The sequence below is a fragment of the Suillus fuscotomentosus genome (assembly GCF_016647785.1).
Source record: "Suillus fuscotomentosus strain FC203 chromosome Unknown F5891scaffold_88, whole genome shotgun sequence".
In the NCBI taxonomy this organism is placed as follows: Eukaryota; Fungi; Basidiomycota; class Agaricomycetes; order Boletales; family Suillaceae; genus Suillus; species Suillus fuscotomentosus.
In genome coordinates this window covers 1-22,603 of record NW_024539600.1, presented here as the reverse complement: position 1 = coordinate 22,603, position 22,603 = coordinate 1, and the positions used below count along the sequence as shown (strand labels likewise).

Genomic DNA, 22,603 nt, shown 5'->3' with positions numbered 1-22,603 from the left:
GCTAACCTCCTCACATACAATTGACTTTGGCCGAAGAGATAGAATCACTGGCATTGTCTCTTTTGTCCTTTGGATTCCCCCATGTAAGATATCTCTGCCGGGTGTCTCTCGCCACAATATTCAATCGCTTCAGTTCTGCTCGTGCATCACCTTGTAAGTCAGAATTCAGTGTCCTAGATGAAAACCATCTCAGAATTGCTATGTGGCTCAATTTAGGTGCGCGCGATAACATTACATAGATACTCTGAAGGGAATGCGCCCATGTCAAATCCACAATGACTCGGTCTAAAGAGCTTCCTTGCACTTTGAAATCTGTGAATGCCCATCCTGGCACAATTGGAAGTTGCGTACATCAAATATTGACTATTTTTTCACCTGTAGGATATCTAAAACTATTTGTCACAGGCAGAATGGGTACAACACCACAGTGTAGAGACTCATGCCTCTCATGGCCTGATATGGCAGTTTTCTATGCTGCTGAATCTTCACAAATATTATTGTGCCCCCCCAAAATAAAAGTGTGCCTCCCCAAAATCGAATTTGTGTGACACCCCGAAAAAGGAAATTGTGTCGCCCCAAAAACTATTGTGTGTCGCCCCAAAAACTGCAACATGTGTCGCCCCGAAAACAAAAGACTCATGCCGAAACAAAAAGTATGAAAAATTCAGAAAAGTACTTTATTGAAGGCAAACTTGAGTGACAATTGTAGACTAGTATGTATACTACTGGATGACTACCTGAATACGATCCATAATTTCACTCTTCTTCCTCTACAAGTCGAGTAACCATTGCCTTGACATCACCTTCAATTGCAATTGCCTCATCAAAGGCTTGCTTGATGTGCCTCGAAAAATTGATGGCAGTTCCTTGTCTGCAGACACCATCTCGAGCAAGGGTTGTATCATGCTGGAAACAGGGTTGCATACTCTGTGGCACCAGTTGTCAGCAGAATTAAAGTGTGGAGCTGCAAACGAGAGACAAAAATACCATGACTGTGTCAGTGGCACATTTCACCACTACCTTGAGGGAGACATCCACATAATTTCCACCAGAACTACGACCACCATGAAGCTGGCATTGCTCTGGATCCATGATAGCATGAAGAGTAACCCAGTTCATCGCATAAGGGGCATAGAGTTGGTCTGTGTGAATGGGGCTAGATGCGACATCAAAAAGTGGCATTACTAATTAGATGCAATCCACTTATGACTCATAATTCTGTGACATATATGCCTCAGATGGAGCCCACTCAGCTGTCAAAAAGCAGAGAGGACCACCAGGTAAGTCTAGGGTATACCCAAAGTCTAGGTATCATATGTAAGTTACCAGTAATGAAGATTATACATATGTGAGACACTCACCCAAGTCATTGCCTTTCACTGTCATGGCAGGCAGGCCTGCCTCACCAATTGCCTCAATACATGATGTACTGACCTCAGCAGGGAGACTAGCTACGAGCAAGTTCCAGCTCAAAGCCAGAATTCCTAAAGCACGGGAGTCCTTCTGCTGCCTCGTAGTCATGGACAGCTTCTTCTTATTGGTAAGGTTGTTCACCAGACCAAAGACATGTGCATGACGAGGACCAGCATTCCAGCCGAACTGAACCAGCTCCCCCCCATGGGTAGGCTATCCAGCCCATCAGAAATATATCAAACTGAAAGGAGGAAAAACTCACCCTGGTCCCCTTGCGGTCATTGACAGCCTCGTCGATGATACTATTGACATAAGTCAACAGGTCAGGATGCTGGCCACACTTGCCGCAGAGTACAGTGAGTGTAACAGATCCTATACACCCAATTAACCACATGTAGGAGACAGAAAGACTATTCATACCCTTGGAATCGACAAAAATGATGCTTTCATCTGGTTCAATCACATACCACGAATCATCCACAGGAACAGAAAGGGCAGTATCCCCACTACCAACCAGATCCTCATTGCCACGGTCCACTAAAAGTGTACCCCGTTTATAGCTGGTTTTAGCAGAACGGTCATGAGTGACCATCCTAACTGTACCAGTGTCTGCAAGGGACTTGGCCAATAGTGGGATGGCATGAAGGCCCAGGACCCTTGCCTATGAAGTACAGTTTTAGACTAAGCCAGTGATAAGCAGGAAGAAAACTCACAATAGTCCTTTTCTCAGAGTGAGCTGCATTCTTCCTCCTGCAGCACTGGAGGAAATATACCTCTAAAGCTTGGTAGAGAGATCCTGGCACCAATCCAGCATTCTTGGTGGTTAGGGACTTCAGATGGCTGACCTGCACACATAAATAGTTAGATCTAACATAGATACTGCATTAGAAACATGCTCACAGAATTTGCAAGGCCTGGTTTATCTCCAAAAGCAAGAAGATCCTCCCCAACATCTGCTCCTATCTGAAGTGCATGCATAACAGTTGAATTTCCAGCAAGATGCTCGAAGTCTATGCACCACCAATATATTAGTCTAGACAGTGGCGGTAATATATTACTTACATTGCCTCAGATGAGTCTGATCTGTGGGTTGTAGGGCCATGGTGGTGGTTGGAAAGTGCAGTGGGCAGCAGTGGTGAAAATTTTGATTATAGCATTTTCGGAGTTTTGGTGCTTTTGGGATAGCATATACCTGTTACCACCTTCATTATTATCAGCTGGATAGTGTAGTGGTAACCTGGTCCCTGTTGCGATACTGTGTGGGATTTTGGCTAGGAAGTTGCTCTGCTGTTTAATTCTTGCCAATGTTATGATTTCAATTCTGTTGTTGGTTATAGTGGTAACTTGGTCACTGTTGGCTAGGAAGCTGCTCTGCAGTTCAACTCCTGCCAGTGTTGAAATTTCATTATGTTGTTGTGATAATATTCAGCTCTGCCTGTTCAACTCCCTCATGTTGCCAGATTTCTTGTTGGTTTTTTTTTTTTTGGAGGGGCATTTTCTGCTGACTTTTTTGACATAACATTTCACACTTAGCCTCTCATTACACCCATAGCAGATATATTAGAGAGAGCTGAAATACAAAGTGACTGCTCGTATAACCCCCTCAATAATCCTCTCCTCAACCTCAAGTCCATCTAACTCTATCATCGCATCAACCATAGCTTGCCTGCATGCAGCATTCATGCCATTAGGCAGTGGAGCCTCAAGGATGAGTTGGAGAGTCTGTGTCAGTGGAAGTGGGTTTTTTGGATGGAGAATTGCACGGGCCACTTTCTTCCACCAGAATCCTGACCATGCCTCCTTACACTGGCTATGTGAGCGAGCTGAGCAGCTGAAGGATGCTGAAACAAGAAGTGAGGGTGGATAAGCAGCTAATGCCCTGCGTTCGCGCTCCATCACCTCTTTTGCCCGGGCGATAATTGTATACACTTTAAACCCCATCTGTGTAGCCTCATTATCTGTAGTATTCGTGAGTGATGATGTCATGATCTCTCGAATTGCTGGGGCGATCCACTGGGGTATGGAATATAATCGTGCAAGCTCTAGTCGTCGGGTAGGGTGCAGAGTGAGGTTTTCGAGTCCATCAATAGCAAACTTGATGCTGTTGCTTATCATCCATAGGTGCGAAATCTTGAGGATAGCGACTAGGAATTGCTCCTCAGGTGGAGGAGGGACTGAACTGCTAGAAGATATAGTTTAATCATCGCCTATGTGATATTGTACTAGTAGATACACATACATGTGGTACACCCAGTTGAGAAAATGTGTGAATTCCTGCTCAGAGATCTGCTGCAGGACAATCGGAAGTTGCTCTGTACCATCGGTATCATAACCTGATGGGATAGCCAAAATTCCTTCCAAAGCTGGAGAGTGGCGAACAAGTACACCACGATGTACACAAAATGAGGTATTGCCAGCCTATAGTAGAGGAAATTCAAGCAAGGCTCGGCAGACATTCATAGTAGAACTTACACGAAAGACAATATTTCCATCTTCAAACCAAAACTCACTATGCCTTTGGAGAGCCAACCTGTGATTCGCATTCATAGTGTGAAAGCTTTGGATAGTAGTATATGATGGCCTTGTATAGAGCTCAAATGAAGTTCAAGTTGTGTTCATACCTGACACTCGCTGTGGCTCGCATATTGAATCAACAATGATAAACACCTGTGTGTTTACATAACAAATATCAGTCAAAGCACTGTTGATCTACTAACTCGAGCTACAATGGATCTGCCACCATTACCACAGCCTACTGATGGCTCAGGTGTCTGGCCAGATCATCTGCATCAAGCCCATGATACTCTATTCCATATCTACCGTCATGCATCTCAGGCACTCCAGACTTGCAGTGAACTGCATCACATATGTTTTCATGCTGAGGCCATCAGCAACAATGCCATACCACTATTACGAGCACTGGAGAACTCTTCTGCAGTAGTGGGTGTCCCTATGTCTTGGGTCCTTCAGGTTACAGCAAAATTTGGGATGCTACTGAGGCAGCTACAGCAGGCTGAAACAACAGCACGAGGAGGGTGAGCCTATCAGATTCACCACAGTAGTTCTAATATCTAGACTATTGCTAGTGAAACATCAAATATTTCAGTCCCACAGCCAATCACTGTCGCACACACTGGCAAACCAGGGAGACCTCATAAGGTGCCAAATGTCCAGTTGTTGCATGAATTTGCCTCTCCTGGTCGTCATCTACAACAAACCAAGCTAGCACAGGTCATGGGCATCCATCGTAATACCTTGCGCTCCTACTTGAAGCAGAACAATGTTAGCTATAAGTATAGCCTGATCTCAGATGCAGACCTGGATCAAGCTGTTCGAGAATTTCGTCAGATGAAGCCAAATTCTGGGGTTCGCTATCTTACTGGCCATTTGCGACAGTTGGGCTTGTGGATACAGCAACAACGGGTTATTTCCTCTATCCACCGTGTCGATCCCCTGGGAACTGTCCTCCGCCAACGCACTATGATTCAACGGCGGCAGTACAAGGTTTCACGACCAAATGCTCTGTGGCACATGGATGGGCACCATAAGCTAATTCGTTGGGGCATCGTAATTCATGGTATCATTGATGGATATTGCCGCACAGTAGGCTATTATTCTCCACTAGCTGCCTACATCTGATCTTCATTGACTTTCAGATAGTTGCCATTCATCCCAGCACAAGCAATAGTGCATCCACAGTGCTTAGGGTGTTTTTGAATGCTGTCGCTATCTATGGCACACCTTCAAGAATATGAGGAGATAGAGGTGGGGAAAACAAAAAGGTCTCGGTTTATATGATCATGACTAGAGGGCCCAACCATGCGAGCTTTATGTGGGGATCGTAAGTAAACACAATTTCATTGCTTACATTGGTTGAGTTAAAATCTGCCCCTCATTAGATCGACTCACAACAGCAGGATTGAACGGTCCTGGGTTGAAGTCGGCACCCAATTTGCTCGCATGTGGCGTGCATTTTTCTATCGACTTGAGAGGCTTCATGACCTAGATGTGTCCAATGCTCAGCATCTTTGGCTATTACACGAGCTTTTCCTCGGGGAGATTGAGTCTGACTGTCGCTCATTTCAAGCTGAATGGAATGCACACCCTATCTCAGGAGAGGGACATGATCAGAGCCCAAATGTATGTCGTCCAATATCTTAAACATGATCAGCTTAATAGAAAAGTTTTTCTTTTGTGGTCATTAGGATATGAGGCTTATGGGCCAGCTCGAACATGGGCTATATGCCAATGATTGTGAAGGAATCCATCCTGACATCATCAGACAGTACTATGGAACTGCAGGCAAGCCTATGCATCGTGCACCCCATCAGACTGGAGCAGGTCACCCCTCAGATGAGGTATACTCGGCTTCTGGATCTACTGATGGAGAATCAGATGATGAAGAATCAGAGGAGGAGTGGGAAGACATCGATGATTTCAAGGACCCAGGTGGCAAAACAGAAGATCTACAAGAGCTTCCCCAGCTCATTGCTGCTGATCATGATGCTCATTTCCACCATAAGCCTGTTTGTGTTCCAAAGCATGCCAGTCCATTCAACTCTGCTACTCTTCACAACACCTTTCATCAAGCTTTTACTCAAGTACGAGAGGCAGGACACATCCCAGAAGGATTTGGTGTTCTTCCACATGAATGGGATGGTGATGAGTATCCCTCACATGAAATAATCCGATCAGGATGGCAGGGGACCAAGGAATTACGAATCCCCTTGCCTGATTTTATTTGGCGACCTAGGGCAATAAAATGGTGTCAAGCACTCGATGTCATGTTCAGGCTTTTGGAGCTTGCCAATACCGATGTTGGATCTAGTAGTGACACAGATAGTAATACCGATAGTGTTGGGCATCACAATGGCTCTGATAGCTAACTACGATTATAGTGCCTAGACTCTCAATATACAAGCAAGCAGACTGGCTTAAAGTCGACAATATTAAGTTTGAAGTGTCCATGCAATTATACAGCATGTACAGCCACAGATCATGTGATGAATAATGTGGTTGAATTCAACTACGACTGAGCAGTGTCATACTACAACAATCTACAGCCCACTTAAAAATTACTACTGTCTCTTCTGTCACCAATCACTCCTTTATCTTTCTGCTACCTTCTTAATTTTTCATATGGCTCCCAAGCGCAAACGACAGGCCAGCAGCCAAATGGACGATGCTAGAAAGTCAACCTCGACACTAGCAGTTAATTCCATCTTGCAGGAATTGCTCGGTAATTCAGCTGGATCATCAACTGCCTATCAAAAGGCCAATAGCGAGGCTAATCAAGGCTTAAAGTCTGCTTCTCAATCTCACAGCAGGCCAAAGGCTCAGATGGTCTCTAAAGTAAGTGTCAGCATGTTTTAAAACAAGTTGTTGCTCAGGCAAGTGACTGTTGGAATGTTTGTTTATTAGTCAAAGCCAGCTCGCCTTCCTAACTTCCACTTTAAAGCTGGCGAAATAATTTTCATTCCCTGTGGAACAAAACAGGTGAGCTGTCGATATCATAACTGTGATTGGCTGGGATTGCTGACTGCTTTTTAGTCTAAGAAGACCTCACATTCGTACATCCCACTTCTGACACCTGTTCTTCGCAATCCCCAAGCACCAACTTTGGTGGAGGTCCAGACTCTTGAGGTCATGAGACTAGCGATCACAGATTATGTCGATGGTATCATCATCAGCAAGAACTGGTCTTTTGAGCTCTTTGACCTAGAGCTTCGCAAATTTTTCCCTCGGCTCTTCCTTTATCTTGATGCCTTGCCAAAGTTGACGAATCTAGATTATGAGGAGGACCAAGACGAGATCTTTCAGTATCTGCCCCAATACTATCTTTGTGTCAAAGAGAAGCGTAGGATCGTAATTCCTCCTGGTATCCAATTCCCTGATGGGTCATCGGTGGCACGAAATGCAAGGATGAATTCGAGAGGTGGATTTCGTGAAAATGTGGTTATTCTAGGTCAGTCCTCAGTTTGTTCGCTTCAAACAGACTATGCCAATTCCTGCCTTCTTAGTCACTCGTCAAAGCATCCCACTGTCAGTGTTGCAAGGGTGGGCGAAATCAAAAGGGAAGGAGAAGGCCACTCTTTCATCTAGCTCAGCATACCATGGTCGTACCGAGTCTGAGAGTATATCCAGTGACTCAGAAGACAGCTCCACCTCATCTGAGTCGAGCTTATCACAGCCCCCTCGCAAGACCAAATCTCATCGAGGTATGGTTTATTGTTTTTTTCTGTTGATTGCGAGTGAGGCTCATATTAAACTTTTGTGATCAGTATCAACAGAAACTGATGACGAGATTATGCCTGCATCGGACTCTGAAACCATATCCGAGTCGGCCACTATAGTTGACTTGACTGCAAGTGATGACGAATACACTGGTGACTTTTTTGGTTCTTTCAGTTTAGATAATCATGATGTTGTTGCTGAGCCAGAGGCACCTGTGGAGGCTGACCTCACCCCTTTGGAGCCTGTCTCATCATCTCCACTGCAGGCCTCTGTATCTTTTGTTATTGATCCCAGTCTTGATAACCCCCCAACCTTGCAGGCCTCTGGGTCTTTTGTTCTCGATACCAGCATTGACAACCCATGGGAAGGGAATCGTCTTTTCAATTTCTAGATTTTTTTGGCACCTATATCGTTCAACTTGAAATATACCCATCACCGATTGACAGCACTGATTATAATCCTTTTACACTGACTTTATTATATCTGTTTATATTCTGGTACTTGTACATAGTAACTATCTCTTACTACAATGCTTTTAATTGACTTGTTTCGTGTAAGCCTGGGTGGAAATGAGCATGACGATGATAAAATACACTCTGTCAAATATTGGTATCACAATTTTAATTTCGGGGCGACACACAATAGTTTTCGGGGCGACACAATTTCCTTTTTCGGGGTGTCACACAAATTCAATTTTGGGGGGGCACACTTTTTATTTTGGGGGGGCACAATAATATTTGTGCAGATTCAGCAGCATAGTTTTCACTAGGGAGTACATAGCACAAACTTGTAGTGTCACTCTGTGCACTACCCGCAGCTATCTCTATATGAGGCGCAGCTTTCCCGCGCACACTTCCCGCACTTCGCAATGTATATGCGCGCGCTTTCCCGCGCTTGAGCGCCCTATAGTGCCAGCCATCCAGATTTATCCATCCACTGTCCTCCAAGTTCTCTAGTGCGTATATTTCCGTTTCTCTCATTGTATATTATTCCACCTTATTTTTATCATGGACCCTTACTTATATATATCTCTACATACCTACTTGGTAGTGCTTCAGCTCCGCATTACAGTGCATACCTCTAGATCTTCGCTGCACTCGCTTCCCCTTTAGGGTCAAATGCATTTGTCTCCTCAAGTAATGCAGACTAGGCAACGCATGACCTTACAACATTTTTAGATACAGTCAGGAGCATCATTTGCTCCTCACAGTATTGTTGTTTCTACAATGGTCCAAATCTCGACGGTCGTTAATGTTGCCCCCCCCCCGCATGGTGTGCTACTGTAACACTGCGGTTTTGTGTGATTAGAAGGTACAATCAAACTTTTCAGCATACCTTTGACTGACATTCTCATCTAGAAACACTACTACTATTCATCATATGATGATGCTGCCTTGGATCATTGCCAGAGTCGTCTTTCATGTAAGTCTTTGTTTACTTGTTCCTCCTTCAAGTTCTACTTGGAACATTCCATCATCTCTTCCCAAGCTGGCCAGCCTTCTGTAGGTGAACCAACTGAGCCCCTTCAGTGACAAATTCCATATTATACGGGCCACCCGACCTCCATAATATCCTGTATGAGACGGGCCAGCGGATCATGGGCCCATGTTGTGTATATTCTTGATGATGACGGATGGGCCAGGACACATATTATTTCCGATGGAGATGGGTGGGCCCATGTATGCCAATGATATATATATCCTTGATGTTGATGGATGGGCCGGGGGAATATGATCATTCATGGAGATGGGTGGGCCCATCTGGGTAATATGTAGAGTAGGATATTATAGACAGCTGGGCTGAAGAGAGATGTAAGGCAAATATTGTTATATAGATGGGCGGGCCGACGGGGGTGTATTACATATATGGGTGGGCCGAGGTAGGGGAATATTACATAGACGGGTGGGCTGATGTGAAAAGTATTACATATATGGGTGGGCCAACGAAAGGGATATCAAATAGACGGGTGGGCCGAGGGTGCGATAAAATATTTATTACATAGACAGGTGGGCCGAGGTGGGGTATAATTATATAGACAGGTGGGCTGACATAGGATGTATTATATAGACGGGTGGGCCAACATAGGATGTATTACATAGACGGGTGGGCCGAGGTGGGGGATAATGCATAGATGGGTGGGCTGATGTGGGGGAATTGTACATAGATGGGTACATATATGGGTGAGCCTAGATATGTTCCATCAAGACATACAGCTGATGTAGCCACCAGCGAATCAAACACGTAGGATACATGTACACTATGAGTGCATATACCTACCATCGACCACCAAATCTAAACCCCTAAGCACAAAAACATGAATTGACCATGTGTGGCATTGACCAATAATCGAGGACTGAAGTGGAAAAACCCCACACCTGAACCCTGGTGTGCAACATATCCTATTTATAAGCATGGACACCAGAAGCACAACACTCACAAAAATATATATGTCAAATTTTCAGTGCCAAACCCCAAACTGAGATGTACCAACCCCCAAATCCCAAATCCCGAGACTGCCAGGTCTCGGGGTTCGGGGGTCCCGGAACTCGGAACTTGTGGAAATTTGGGGAGATCAATAAAATTTGATTTACAATCGAGTTTATTGACAAACACATTGACTTACCCATGTTTGAAATATATTTTGTTCTACATACCGAGTTCTGAGTTCTGGACCCCCAGACTGCCGGGTCTCAGGTTTCAGGGTCCGGAACTCTGAACTTGTGGAAATTTGGGGAGATCAATAAAATTTGATTTACAATTGAGTTTCTTGACAAACACATTGACTTACCCATGTTTGAAATATATTTTGTTCTACATACCGAGTTCCGAGTTCCGGACCCCCAAACCCCAAAACCCGGCAGTCCACAATTTAGGGGTTCAGGAGTTGGTAAAATGTGTATGGATATATGAAAGGTTGATTTAAACATTTTTGAAAGATGTCTCATCAAATGTCAAGTGCTGAGTTTTGAATTCCGGGTTTCGGGACTCCAGGCTTTGGCACTCCGTGTTTCGGGACTCAGCACTCCCGAAACCCAGAAATCGAAACTCGGGACTTGACATTTCATATGCAACATCTTTCAAAAATGTTTAAATCAACCTTCCATATATCCATACACATTTTACCAACCCCCAAACCCTGAAATTGTGGACTGCTGGGTTTTGGGTTTTGGGGTTCGGGGGTCCCGGAACTCAGGACTCGATATGTGGGACTGGACAAAGATATTTGTCAGGGTTCAGGGGTTAGTAAAATGTTTATGGATATATGTAGGCAGATTCAAACATGTCTGAAAAATGTGTTTCATTTCAAATGTCAAGTCCTGAGTTCTGGGTTTTGGGACTCGGCACCCAGCACCTGGCACTCGGGGTTCGGCACTGTGAAAATTTGACATTCGGGTGTTAGGGTGTTCGGGTTTTGGGTAATATCTACCTCAATCTACAGTTTCTAGTTCTGGATATTGGAACTCAATGATTGAATCATTCAATTGTGGCATAGGTAACATGCATTGAAGAAGATTTATGTACATCTATCACTGAGCAATTATGTAGCCATTTCAACCTTCTCACCAGGACGATCAACCTTCACCTCAACCTCCATCTCCTCATCAGAAGAATCATATTCTGGCAGGAGGTTGCCTGGTTCATCCGGGACCACAATTTCACCGGAAAGCCCAAGACCTGAAAATATGTATGCAACATTTCCATTTTTCACTTGTTGCACTGATCACCGAGTTTCAAGTGCCGAAACCTGAAACTCAAAACCAGGTGTGCAACATGTTCATTGTTCATTTACATTACACAGATCATTGAGTGCTGAGGGCCAAATCCTGAAACCCGAAGCCCAAAAACATGTATGCCACATGCCCATCTACTCATTGCACAAATTACCAAGTGCCGAGTGCCGAAACCCGGTACTTCAAATGGACATGAATTCTATATTTGTATGTATTATCCATTGGTGTAGGGTTCAAATAACTTGGGAATTGTATTTGTCAGTGCTCGGTACTTGGTACTCAGTAGTTGGTGGTTGGTGGTTGGTGGTTGGTGGTTGGTGGTTGGTGGTTGGTAGTCAATATAGGCAAATGATAATGAAAAATGAAAGTTGTTATTACACTTAACTTCCTTACCGAAGGTTGTAGTCCAAGTCCAGGTGAGTGTAGTGGTAGTCTTTTCTTGTCAATTGGTTATCTTGTTACTCATTATGCAGTACTCGGCACATGGTAATTGGTACTCAGTATTTGGTTGTGATACTCGGTATCCAGGAATCAGTAGTCAGCTTAATGAAGGTTGTAGTCCGAGTCTAGGTGAGTTTCTTTGTAGTCTTTTCTCGTCCATTGGTTACCATGTGACCAAGATATAAGCTAAAGAAATCCAAAACATCAATAATGACAAATGAAATACATGTGTGCAGTAAGTGAGTCTAAAGATAAAAGAATGAATATTAATAGTGAGACTTGCACATTATGTCGAGATATACAACATAACAAGCCTGTGATGTGATCAGAGACCTGGAATAACACCCATATACATCCATTATAATAGCTTAAAAGCTTAGAAAGATTCATGAAGGATTGATGTAATGATAGGCAAAATGACATATGTATGTGTGGAGAGTGACAATAGACATCTTTTATACAAAGTCACATTTATATATGATTCAGGTCGAAAATATCATTACAAATAACTTTCATTTTTCATTATCGCCAATGTTTCAGATTTCTTTAGCTTATATCTCAGTCAAATGATAACTGATGGACAAGAAAAGACTACCAATACACTCCCCTAGACTCGGACTACAACCTTTGGTAAAGAAGTTAAGCATAATAACAACTTTCATTTTTTCATTATTGCTGATGTTTTGCCGGATGACAAGGAAAGACTACCAAGACACTCACCTTGACATGGACTACAACTGTCATTTTTCATTATCATTTGCCTATATTGACTACCTGAGTCTCGAGTACCGACCACTGACCACCAATCACCAATCACAGAGTACCAATCACAGAGTACCAAGTACCAAGTACCAAGCACTGAGTACTGAGTACTGACAAATACAATTCCCAAGTTATTTGAGCCCTACACCAATGGATAATACATACAAATACAATTCATGTCCATTTGAAGTACCGGGTTTCAGGTTTCGACACTTGACACTTGGTGATTTGTGCAATGAGTGAAAAATGGACATGACCTAAAGCACTCGGAACTCAATGATTTGTGTAATGTAAATGAAAAATAAACATGTTGCATGCTGGGTTTCAAGTTTTGGGTTTCAGCACTCAAAACTCAGTGATTTGTGCAGTGAGTGAAAAATGGACATGTTGTGCACATATTTTCAGGGTTTGGGTTTCAGCCCTCAGCCCTCGGAACTCGATGACTTGTGTAATATAATTGAACAATGGACATGCTGCACACCTGGTTTTGAGTTTCGGGTTTCGGCACTCAAAACTCGGTGATTTGTGCAACAAGTAAAAAATGGACATGTTGTGCACATATTTTTGGGGTTCGGGGTTTGGCCCTCGGCACTCGGAACTCGATGATTTGTGTAATGTAAATGAAAAATCAACATGTTGCACACCGGGTTTTGAGTTTTGGGTTTCGGCACTCAAAACTCAGTGATTTGTGCAACAAGTGAAAAATGGAAATGTTGCATACATTTTTTCGGGTCTCAAGGTTTGTGTTTTGGCCCTCGGCACTCAGAACTTGATGATCTGTGTAATATAAATGAAAAATCAACATGTTGCATGCCAGGTTTTGAGTTTCAGGTTTCAGCACTCAAAACTCAGTGATTTGTGCAACAAGTGAAAAATGGACATGTTGCATACATATTTTCGGGTCTTGGGTTTGAAAAATAGCACAATAACAACTTTCATGTTTTCATTATCATTTGCCTATATTGACTACCGAGTCTGATAAGGGACCCCTTGGATGATCCATTGCTCAATGACATACTACCTGATTGGAAGTGTACTGGTTATCAGATATTCATTTGTTGACTCCTGGGTCCCGGAACTCGGAAGTCAGTATGGTTGACCCAAATTTGGGTGGTTGGAACTTGGCGTCTCATAGGGCAACACAAGCTTCACACCCCAGATTCCAAATTCTGCAAGACAACCTGTGCACCATCAAAGGCCATGTCAGGAGATCACCTGCTGCTCCGGGAACTCAGTAACTTTAATTTATTACCTCCTCTGAGTATGGTTGAACCAAAGGTTGGTAATCGGAACTTGGCTTCTCATAGGGCAACACAAGCTTCGCACCCTAGATTCCAAAATTTGCAAGACAATCTGAGCACCATCAAAGGCCATGTCAGGAGATCACCTGCTGCTCCGGGAACTTGGTAACTTTGATTTATTACCTCCTCTGATTTGGTTGATGTACAACTACCTCAGCTCCATCATGTCTACAATTATGATACACATGGGCCCACCCATCTATATTTTATACCACTCTTGGCCCACCTGTCTAATACAACATCCTCAGCCCACCCGTCTAATTAATATGTGTCTGGGCCCACCCATCTGATACAATATTTTATAATACCCTCGGCCCACCCGTCTAATTTAATATGTGTCTGGGCCCACCCATGAATGTGATAACAAGTACCTACCCATCTATCTCATACACATCTACCTTAATACACCCATCTGCATAATATCCAACTACCTCGGCCCACCCGTCTACCTAATATTCATGTACATTGGCCCACTCATCTACTCTATATATTCCCTGCATGGGCCCACCTCCATCGGGAATAATTTGCCTCCTGGCCCATCCATCATAGTCGAGGATATTTTTATCATGGGCCCATGGTCCGCTGGCCCATATCATACAGGATATTATGCACGTCCGTTCCCCCGTATTATACGGAGATAGGTCACTGTGATATGTGACCAACTCAGTAGGTTGCGCATGTCCGGACAAGCCTTTTGTAGGTTATCCGGATGTCCAGTGTGTGACGTACTCATACTCTGAGTCCCTTGCTTTTTGAATCTGACTTGGGGCTATTTTTTTAATGCTAATATTCATTTCAACCGCTTCAGCAGGAATCCATTGGCTGGACCCAGTGTCCCATTCTTGGAGGGATGTCCAGCAATAAAGAACTTCTTCAAGGGTGCTTCTGTCACACTCGTCCACCAGTTTCAGACCGCCGCTCTTGCTGTTCTCAAGCAGAACGACATTCATGCACTGGACTTCCACCCAGATTCGCCACAGTTCTACCAGTTGAAGAACTCCTTCAAGGGTGTTTCTGTCACACTCGTCCACCAGTTTCAGACCGCCGCTCTTGCTGTTCTCAAGCAGAACAACATTCATGCACTGGACCTCTGCCCAGAACTCCTTCAAGGGCATTTCTGTCACGCTCGTCCACCAGTTTCAGACCGCCACTCTTGCTGTTCTCAAGCAGAACAATGTTTGTGCACTGGACCTCCGCCCAGAACTCCTTCAAGGGCATTTCTGTCATGCTCGTCCACTGGTTTCAGACCACCACTCTCAAGCAGAACAATGTTCATGCACTGGACCTCCGCCCAGATTCGCCACAGTTCAGGCAGGGCATTTCTGTCATGCTTGTCCACCGGCCAGGTCTCGAAAATATCCAAGGATTGGTTGCCAATGCTGGAAACTTTGAGTTTGAGAACACGATGGTCAAGGTAGGTTTTCATACGAATCAGATCCATAACAGCTTCTCTCAGTGCGAGTGCAGGACTACTTCAAGAAAGCTTGGGGTTGCGGCAGCAGCATCATGGTTCTGTATGTGCTAGTGTTTGGTTTTGCAGATGGTATCCTACAGTACTCACTCTTGTGCTCAGTATGTAGTTGAAATTCAGTGTGATGCTTTACTAGTGTAGTCTACTATGTGTTACAACAGTGCAGGTCAATCAAAATTGAGAGCCAAGTGAATTTTAAAATACGGAGTGACATCATACCCTCTGAAATTTCGGAACTGTCACACCAATTACCTCTGTCTTGTGTTTTACCTCCCACATGGCACGATCAAAAAAGGTGGCATCGGATGTCATTCAAAAGAAGCCAAGGCGGAGGAAAGAATCAGCTATCCTGAAGTCAGCTTTGGCTGACATCCAGAAATGCAAGGAACTTGGAATTGAAATGCACCTCCAAGCAAACAAGACCAGGAGCAGCTATGCTGACCATGTACGCCGGGGATGCGAGTGGCTCGCGAGCCATTTTGATGCACCAAGCTGCTCCGCTGACAAGTGGGACTGCTCAGTGCCCAAAGATCCTTTGGTACAGCCGGTGGCACTGTCAGTGCCCTCTTTTGTTAGAGACAATCCAGACAGCGATGTGTATGCAGATCCTGCCTTCAAAGATGTGTTCGGGTGCATGCCAAACCGATGCTCTGACAAGGTGCTAGCCCTCTTCATGTCCCTGAAGGGGTTCCACAAAAACCTCAGCAAGAACATGGTTGAAAGTATCCGCACAGCATTCAAAAGCTCTGGGAGCAAGCATGAGCAACACCCTGCAGGACTGGTACAGACTGGGAGTACTGACTTGTACCAGGGATGGCGGCACATTTCGTGGAAAGTGGAGTTTCAATGAGGTGAGACAGCGCTGGGAGGGAAATCCAGCCAACTCAGCGGAAGTTTACAATGTGATGGCATCTGTCAAGCACAAGGCCAGTGCAGAGGGCGGAGATCGAACTCACTCGATGGCAATGACCAAAGACTTCATGGATCACATGCTCCAATAGCATGAGGCCGCATTCCTGCTGGAGATCGCACTGCAGGCCATCCAGCTAGTGATGAGCGGCACACTGCCTTCACAGGTCCAACTGACTCTCGACACAAGGACCCAGCTCACTCGCCATCTTGAACAGGTCACTTTCGATGCTGGCATATGGACCTTATGGAGCAGGTATTGTCCTGCCTGCTGAAATTGATGTGCGCTCGCTGACTTACCATTTTGGTAGGTGCTTCGAACTCGTGAAACTGCAGCACAAAGACATCTCGCTCGACACAATCCTGCTGGACACTGTCATGAAAAAGTATCTGGCACACGAGCCACTGACACTCAGCGACAGCAACACCTATTTCGAAATATTCCTCTTGAACCAAAAAGGATGGCAGAAAAGGGTCGATAAGGGCATCTGTGAGGCAGACCTTAGGTGTGAGTTGATTCAGATTAGCATGAAGTGACACCCTGCTGATGTAGTGGTTTATGTGCCTCACACCAGCCAACCACTACAAGATATTTCCCCGCCCAGACATGCCTTCCTGCAACAGCTTCATCTGGATGTTGCTCTGGATCAAATGGCTTGAGTTTTTTCATTACGGGCGCACACTCGGGCCAAACAACTTTATCTTCCCTTCGATGGGTGCCAATGGCATCATGCAGCCTGGACAGCCTCTCTCCCATGACACTGTGAAAAAGTGGATTGACGAGGCAATGACAGGTGCTGGCATCCTAGGCTGTTTTTCAACTCACTGCTTCCACCATGGAGGTGCCCAGTATTGGTTTATGTTCGCACCAGTTGGTCAGCGGTGGTCACTTGCCATGGTTTGATGGTGGGGAGGATGGGCTGATGGTGAACAGGTATGTGCCTTCAATGATCTACTTTTTTCTCACTCTCACTCGTTCATTCTATTCCCAGCGAAACACGCTCATTTGTTACCTTCTCGACGAACTACACACCTATGAGACCGACTACAGTGATGCCCTCACTCCTTTCTCCCACAAAGCTGAATCCTCCCTTGCAGGCGAGCAGGCACTCATGAGGCCAGCATCCACTGAGGAGCTGCGCATGGTTCATGCATCTGTGGCCGCAGATGTCAATTGTTTGCAAGTTGATGTCAGTACAGTCAATGACTCGCTTTGGTCACTCATCAGCATGGTCCAGGCCACTTCAAGTTGCCTGAAGGCTGCTGGACACCTACCTCCAACACAGCTTGAAGAAGATCCCCGCTTCACCCTTCTCTCCGCATCCAGTGCAGAGTCTCCTCAGATTTCAACTCCTCAGCATGTCTGTCCACCAGCAACACACTCCCGTCCTCTGTCATCTGTCCGCAGGAGCCATGGCCATGCACACATCACTCCAACTACTCGACCACTGCCATCTGCTGCTGCGCACACAGCCTCAACTCAACAACTCCCAAGCAACGGTCTCGTCATTCCACGGCTGCCACTTGTCCATTCGAACGGGTTGAAGACTCCGAAGGCCGAGTCCTGGAGGGACATCATCACGCACTGGCTCATTGGCGACCCCAACAGAGGGTTGAAGACACCACTCAAGGACTGGCCGCAGGAGTGGTACCAAGGCCCAAACTGGAAGCTTGCAATGCAGTACCAGAACAGGGCCATTGTTGCGTGCAAGTTCATCAACCAGTGAGTGCTTCCGGCTGCGATCCACATGTCAGCACTCACACATTCTTTTGTTCTTTCTTCCTCGTCACCTTCAGTTACCAGTCAGATGAAGCCCTCTTCCTTGCAGCCTACCCAGAAGCCGAGCAGGGACACACCCCACTGCTTGCAGCCATCAACAAGGCATGGGCTGCATGAGGAGAGCGTGTCTGTCACAACAAATGACAGAGACTCTCACTTCGGAACCATACCACTGCTGCCGCCCACTCAAACGCTCGTAACTTGTAAGTACTATAACCACGAATCACTTCATATTGCAAAGGCCACATGCCAGGACTGTTGATACTGTACATTACCACACCTACTTCTCTACATCAGTAAATCACTAGGCTCTGTACAGCGTCCCAGTTCTACAGCTTGGTCCCTATTTGCCAGCTCGCTACAGCAACATCTTACTTTGTGAATCACTGTACACATACTCACAGATACTTCTAGCAATTCCCAGAAACCCTTAAAAAGTTCCAATTGTTACTGTACAGACTTTCACAGACAACTTTAAAAATGCGGAGCTTTGTACAATAGCCCACAATGATAACCATATATTGCTGTACAGACATTCACAGATAACGCGGAGCTTGTATAATAGCGCACAATGATCATATATTGAACCAAATGAATCACATGACAGTCAGAGACATAAAATGATGAAAAAGAAAACCGATGATAGCTAATATTAGTGACCGATAGACAAGGAGCTCCTTCTAATCAAGCTCTATCTGCAGGTGGATGTGCTTGGATGTGTCAGTGCCATTGAGTTTGCAAAACTTGGCCCTAGATAAACTAGTTAGTGTCGAATACTATGCAAAGCCTCATATCCATACCATCCTGCTTCCGCCCACTCACGAAGCCACTGCACCAATTTTGGGCCATGATAAGGGTCGTTCATAATGTCTTCGAGTAGTCTCAACATTCTGTTGTATATGCACAGGTAATCCTTCAATGAAAAATTGGGGTAAGTCTTCCCATTCCCATTTTTTTTTTGAGACCATCAAAGACACAGTTGAACTAAAAAAGTGTCAGCACATTCCCAGTAGTGTTAATATTGAGATGATACCACTGTAGCGACGAGAGCTAAACAATTGAGTGGTATCTGCTTGCAAAAGATGTCTGGTCGCCTATGAGTGATGTGATAAGACCCTACGTAGAAGAAAAGAATGGCAGCTTTGCGAAGTCCAGGGTGAGCAAAATTTTTAGTCTTCCCCAATTCATCCTTCCCGTCACGCAAATATTTAGACTTATCCAGCAAGTCTGCAGCAGCTGCTTCGACCCAATTCACGTGCTCCTGAGTGGAAAGATCAGTACGCGGGATGAGAGTGTATACAGAAGAAGTGATGGCAACAACTATCTTCTTGAGGTCTGACCACCAAGTTGATAGATCATCGTATAACTAAAAAAGAATGAGATGCGAGCTCATGACAAGAAAGATACATACCAGTCTTGCCATATCAGGTTTGCGAGCGGGCCATACATCCACATACTACAGTGACCTATCTCCGTATAATACGAGGGAACAGACGTGCATAATATCCCGTATGATACGGGCCAGCGGACCATGGGCCCATGATAAAAATATTCTCGACTATGACGTATGGGCCGGGAGGCAAATTATTCCCGATGGAGGCGGGTGGGCCCATGCAGGGAATATATAGAGTAGATGAGTGGGCCGATGTAAATGAATATTAGGTAGATGGGTGGGCCAAGGTAGCTGGATATTATGCAGATGGGTGTATTAAGGTAGATGTGTATGAGATAGATGGGTAGGTACTTGTTATCACATTCACGGGTGGGCCCAGACACATATTAAATTAGACGGGTGGGCCGAGGGTATTATAAAATATTGTACTATACGGGTGGGCCCAGACGCATATTAATTAGACCGGTGGGCCGAGGGTGTTGTATGGGATGTTGTATTAGATGGGTGGGCCAAGGGTGGTATACAATATAGATGGGTGGGCCCATGTGTATCATAATTGTAGACATGATGGAGCTGAGGTAGTTGTACATCAACCAAATCAGAGGAGGTAATAAATCAAAGTTACCAAGTTCCCGGAGCATCAGGTGATCTCCTGACATGGCAGTGCGAAGCTTGTGTTGCCCAACAAGACACCAAGTTCCGGCCACCAGAATTTGAGTCAACTGTACCGAGTTCCGAGTTCCGGGACCCGGAACTCACCACATAAGTTGGTTAATACTTTTTGATGGTGCACAGGTTGTCTTGCAGAATGTGGAATCCGGGGTGCGAAGCTTGTGTTGCCCTATGAGAAGCCAAGTTCCGACCACCAGAATTGGAGTCAACTGTACCGAGTTCCGGGACCCGGAACTCAACACATAATTTAGTTAATACTTTCCATGTTAAATGGCCAACCGAAGTTGAGATGTTTCTGAAGAGAGCAGCAGGTGCTCTCTTGACATGGCCTCTGATGGTGCTTAGGTTGTCTTGCAGAATGTGGAATCCGCGGTGCGAAGCTTGTGTTGCCCTACGAGAAGCCAAGTTCTGACCACCAAAATGTGAGTCAACCGTACTCAGAGGAGGTAATAAATCAAAGTTACCGAGTTCCCGGAGCAGCAGGTGATCTCCTGACATGGCTGTGCGAAGCTTGTGTTGCCCTACGAGACTCCAAATTCCGACCACCCAAATATGGGTCAACCGTACCGACCTCCGAGTTCCGGGACCCGGGAGTCGACAAATGAATATCCGATGACCAGCGAGTCAACCTTACTCAGAGGAGGTAATAAATCACAGTTACCGAGTTCCCGGAGCAGCAGGTGATCTCCTGATATGGCAGTACGAAGCTTGTGTTGCCCTATGAGACGCCAAATTCCGACCACCCAAATATGGGTCAACCGTACCGACTTCCGAGTACCGGGACCCGGGAGTCGACAAATGAATATCTGATGACCAGCACACTTCCAATAAGGTAGTATTTCATTGAGCAATGGATAATAATACATCTTTGACAGCAGCCAAAATTATCCATGGCTCCCTTATCTGATCCTCTCTATCTCCACCCCCTATAACACCAAAGTCCGGACATCCAGCATGAACAGTTCTTCCCCTTCCCCTCCTGATAGCATAAACATCTGGCGCACTTGGGCCCTGACTGTGACTTATGAAGCAGGGGAATATACTGAACAGAAATTCAAGGCAGAGAAGACTGGAGGAGGCCCAGTCATACCTTCCCCCAACCTAGACACTGATCTGGTGATGGCATGCGATCACTTGGCTGATGTACTCATAAAGGCATCTAAAAATCCCAGTGGGTCTTCCTGCAGATTCAGAAAATTCTATTTATCATTCAAATTCCTGCATGACAGTTCAGATGCAGATGGATATTGCAAGATATAGCAAATTGATCTCCCCGAAGGACACCGGGCATAATGAACATAAAGAGGCGAGGTTGCTTGAGAGGTGTCCTCCTGGCCATGAAGGCAAAAGGTTGGTCGATGAACCTGCAATAATTCTTGATGCATCCGGTGCCATCATTGCATGGTATCTCCTAGACGCCCTGACAGACACCACCCAGGTGTGTAATATACATTGTTACTCGATGGATATCGAATATTAATGGAACCTACAGAAGGAAATCAGGGAGGCCACCTATTTGCTCTCTCCAAGCCTCGAAAAAAGTGTAAGGGCTGATGGCAATTGGCGAACTAATCAAAGGTTGTTCAACCGGGGCTCGGAAGATGTTGGAGCAACTCCCGGATGCATCAATCTATCTCCGGCATGGTTTCAACAGGGACACGAGGTAGGATCTGATGAGATGGTGATTCCGGCAGTCATACTTACCAATCCCAAAGAATGTGTCCGATCCGGAGGTATCTGCATCATTGAAGGGACCTTCCTGCGAGAATATCCTCAAAGCCATTGCAAGGCCAGCAGCCATCACGTCCACGGCACTCAGAGTCATGCATCCTGAGCAGTACTGGGCAGGGTTGAGAACCTTGTCAAACCTTGGAAATATAGCAGTAAGCAAGGATCTGCCACAGATGCCGGAGGCCCTGCAGTACTGGGCATCCGTGTTTAACACCCTCTCCATCATTTCCAATCGGGAAACCCCCCATCATCGAGACCACATGTCCATTGCTGAATGCTTCGACATTCTCACCACCGTGGGGGACTATTCTAATGCTCGGATGACAATGCCAAACCTTCAGCTGGAGTTCAAGTACAATTTCGGCTGTATGATTGTGTTTTCTGGAAAGATTGTGAGACATGGAGTGTATGATGTGGAAGGGGATCGGATTGCTTGGGCATGGTATATGAGGGATGCTGTTCATATTTATGCTGATGTTCCATCATGTGGATGGGCTAGTGTGGATGGTCCATACAGCGTGTGAAAGATCAAACAAAGAGCAAGCATTGTGACCTATATACATTCCAACAAATGAATACCATGTACCAATTGTGATCCGGACCTCAATACTCAATTTTGAGCATTTCCCAAGTGATATGTGGGACTAAATAATTTGGATGCAAGCCTCGGTATTCAATAATTGGAACTCGGGACTTGACATATGGGAGTCCTGAGTGCCGGGGTACTTAGTCCCAACACCCGGACCTCAGCACGTGATATTTGAG

The 22,603-nt window shown here is 45.3% G+C and overlaps 8 protein-coding genes across 8 annotated transcripts; 4 read left to right on the top strand and 4 right to left on the bottom strand.

Moving 5' to 3' along the window:
• Positions 1-10: 10 nt before the first annotated feature.
• Positions 11-319, bottom strand: F5891DRAFT_962301 (uncharacterized protein; the record flags this gene model as incomplete). The annotated part of the gene is made up of 1 exon (XM_041375891.1): positions 11-319. A coding segment is annotated over one exon (309 nt), but the record flags the coding sequence as incomplete, so codon positions are not given.
• A 437-nt stretch (positions 320-756) lies between these two features.
• On the bottom strand, positions 757-2,515 carry F5891DRAFT_1195804 (uncharacterized protein; the record flags this gene model as incomplete). The annotated part of the gene is made up of 9 exons (XM_041368192.1): positions 757-927; positions 988-1,156; positions 1,211-1,304; positions 1,362-1,626; positions 1,676-1,785; positions 1,834-2,074; positions 2,127-2,258; positions 2,314-2,423; positions 2,476-2,515. 9 exons carry the CDS (start codon positions 2,513-2,515, stop codon positions 757-759), a joined length of 1,332 nt encoding a protein of 443 aa, XP_041219465.1.
• Positions 2,516-2,973: 458 nt separating this feature from the next.
• Positions 2,974-3,960, bottom strand: F5891DRAFT_1195803 (uncharacterized protein; the record flags this gene model as incomplete). Its single annotated transcript, XM_041368191.1, has 3 exons — positions 2,974-3,595; positions 3,653-3,831; positions 3,886-3,960. The coding sequence occupies 3 exons, from the start codon at positions 3,958-3,960 to the stop codon at positions 2,974-2,976; spliced, it is 876 nt and encodes a 291-aa protein (XP_041219464.1).
• Positions 3,961-4,632: 672 nt separating this feature from the next.
• F5891DRAFT_919398 (uncharacterized protein) lies at positions 4,633-4,827 on the top strand (the record flags this gene model as incomplete). The annotated part of the gene is made up of 1 exon (XM_041373757.1): positions 4,633-4,827. A coding segment is annotated over one exon (195 nt), but the record flags the coding sequence as incomplete, so codon positions are not given.
• A 386-nt stretch (positions 4,828-5,213) lies between these two features.
• Positions 5,214-6,299, top strand: F5891DRAFT_1195801 (uncharacterized protein; the record flags this gene model as incomplete). Its single annotated transcript, XM_041368190.1, has 3 exons — positions 5,214-5,254; positions 5,331-5,553; positions 5,619-6,299. The coding sequence occupies 3 exons, from the start codon at positions 5,214-5,216 to the stop codon at positions 6,297-6,299; spliced, it is 945 nt and encodes a 314-aa protein (XP_041219462.1).
• A 253-nt stretch (positions 6,300-6,552) lies between these two features.
• On the top strand, positions 6,553-8,038 carry F5891DRAFT_1195800 (uncharacterized protein; the record flags this gene model as incomplete). The annotated part of the gene is made up of 5 exons (XM_041368189.1): positions 6,553-6,765; positions 6,835-6,909; positions 6,964-7,378; positions 7,434-7,631; positions 7,695-8,038. The coding sequence occupies 5 exons, from the start codon at positions 6,553-6,555 to the stop codon at positions 8,036-8,038; spliced, it is 1,245 nt and encodes a 414-aa protein (XP_041219461.1).
• A 6,921-nt stretch (positions 8,039-14,959) lies between these two features.
• F5891DRAFT_1256816 (uncharacterized protein) lies at positions 14,960-18,159 on the top strand (the record flags this gene model as incomplete). The annotated part of the gene is made up of 12 exons (XM_041370034.1): positions 14,960-15,058; positions 15,084-15,296; positions 15,350-15,396; positions 15,423-15,454; positions 15,515-15,519; positions 15,649-16,134; positions 16,355-16,518; positions 16,574-16,770; positions 16,838-17,137; positions 17,177-17,196; positions 17,255-17,985; positions 18,060-18,159. The coding sequence occupies 12 exons, from the start codon at positions 14,960-14,962 to the stop codon at positions 18,157-18,159; spliced, it is 2,394 nt and encodes a 797-aa protein (XP_041219460.1).
• An 898-nt stretch (positions 18,160-19,057) lies between these two features.
• On the bottom strand, positions 19,058-19,465 carry F5891DRAFT_1195798 (uncharacterized protein; the record flags this gene model as incomplete). Its single annotated transcript, XM_041368188.1, has 2 exons — positions 19,058-19,408; positions 19,454-19,465. The coding sequence occupies 2 exons, from the start codon at positions 19,463-19,465 to the stop codon at positions 19,058-19,060; spliced, it is 363 nt and encodes a 120-aa protein (XP_041219459.1).
• Positions 19,466-22,603: the final 3,138 nt, after the last annotated feature.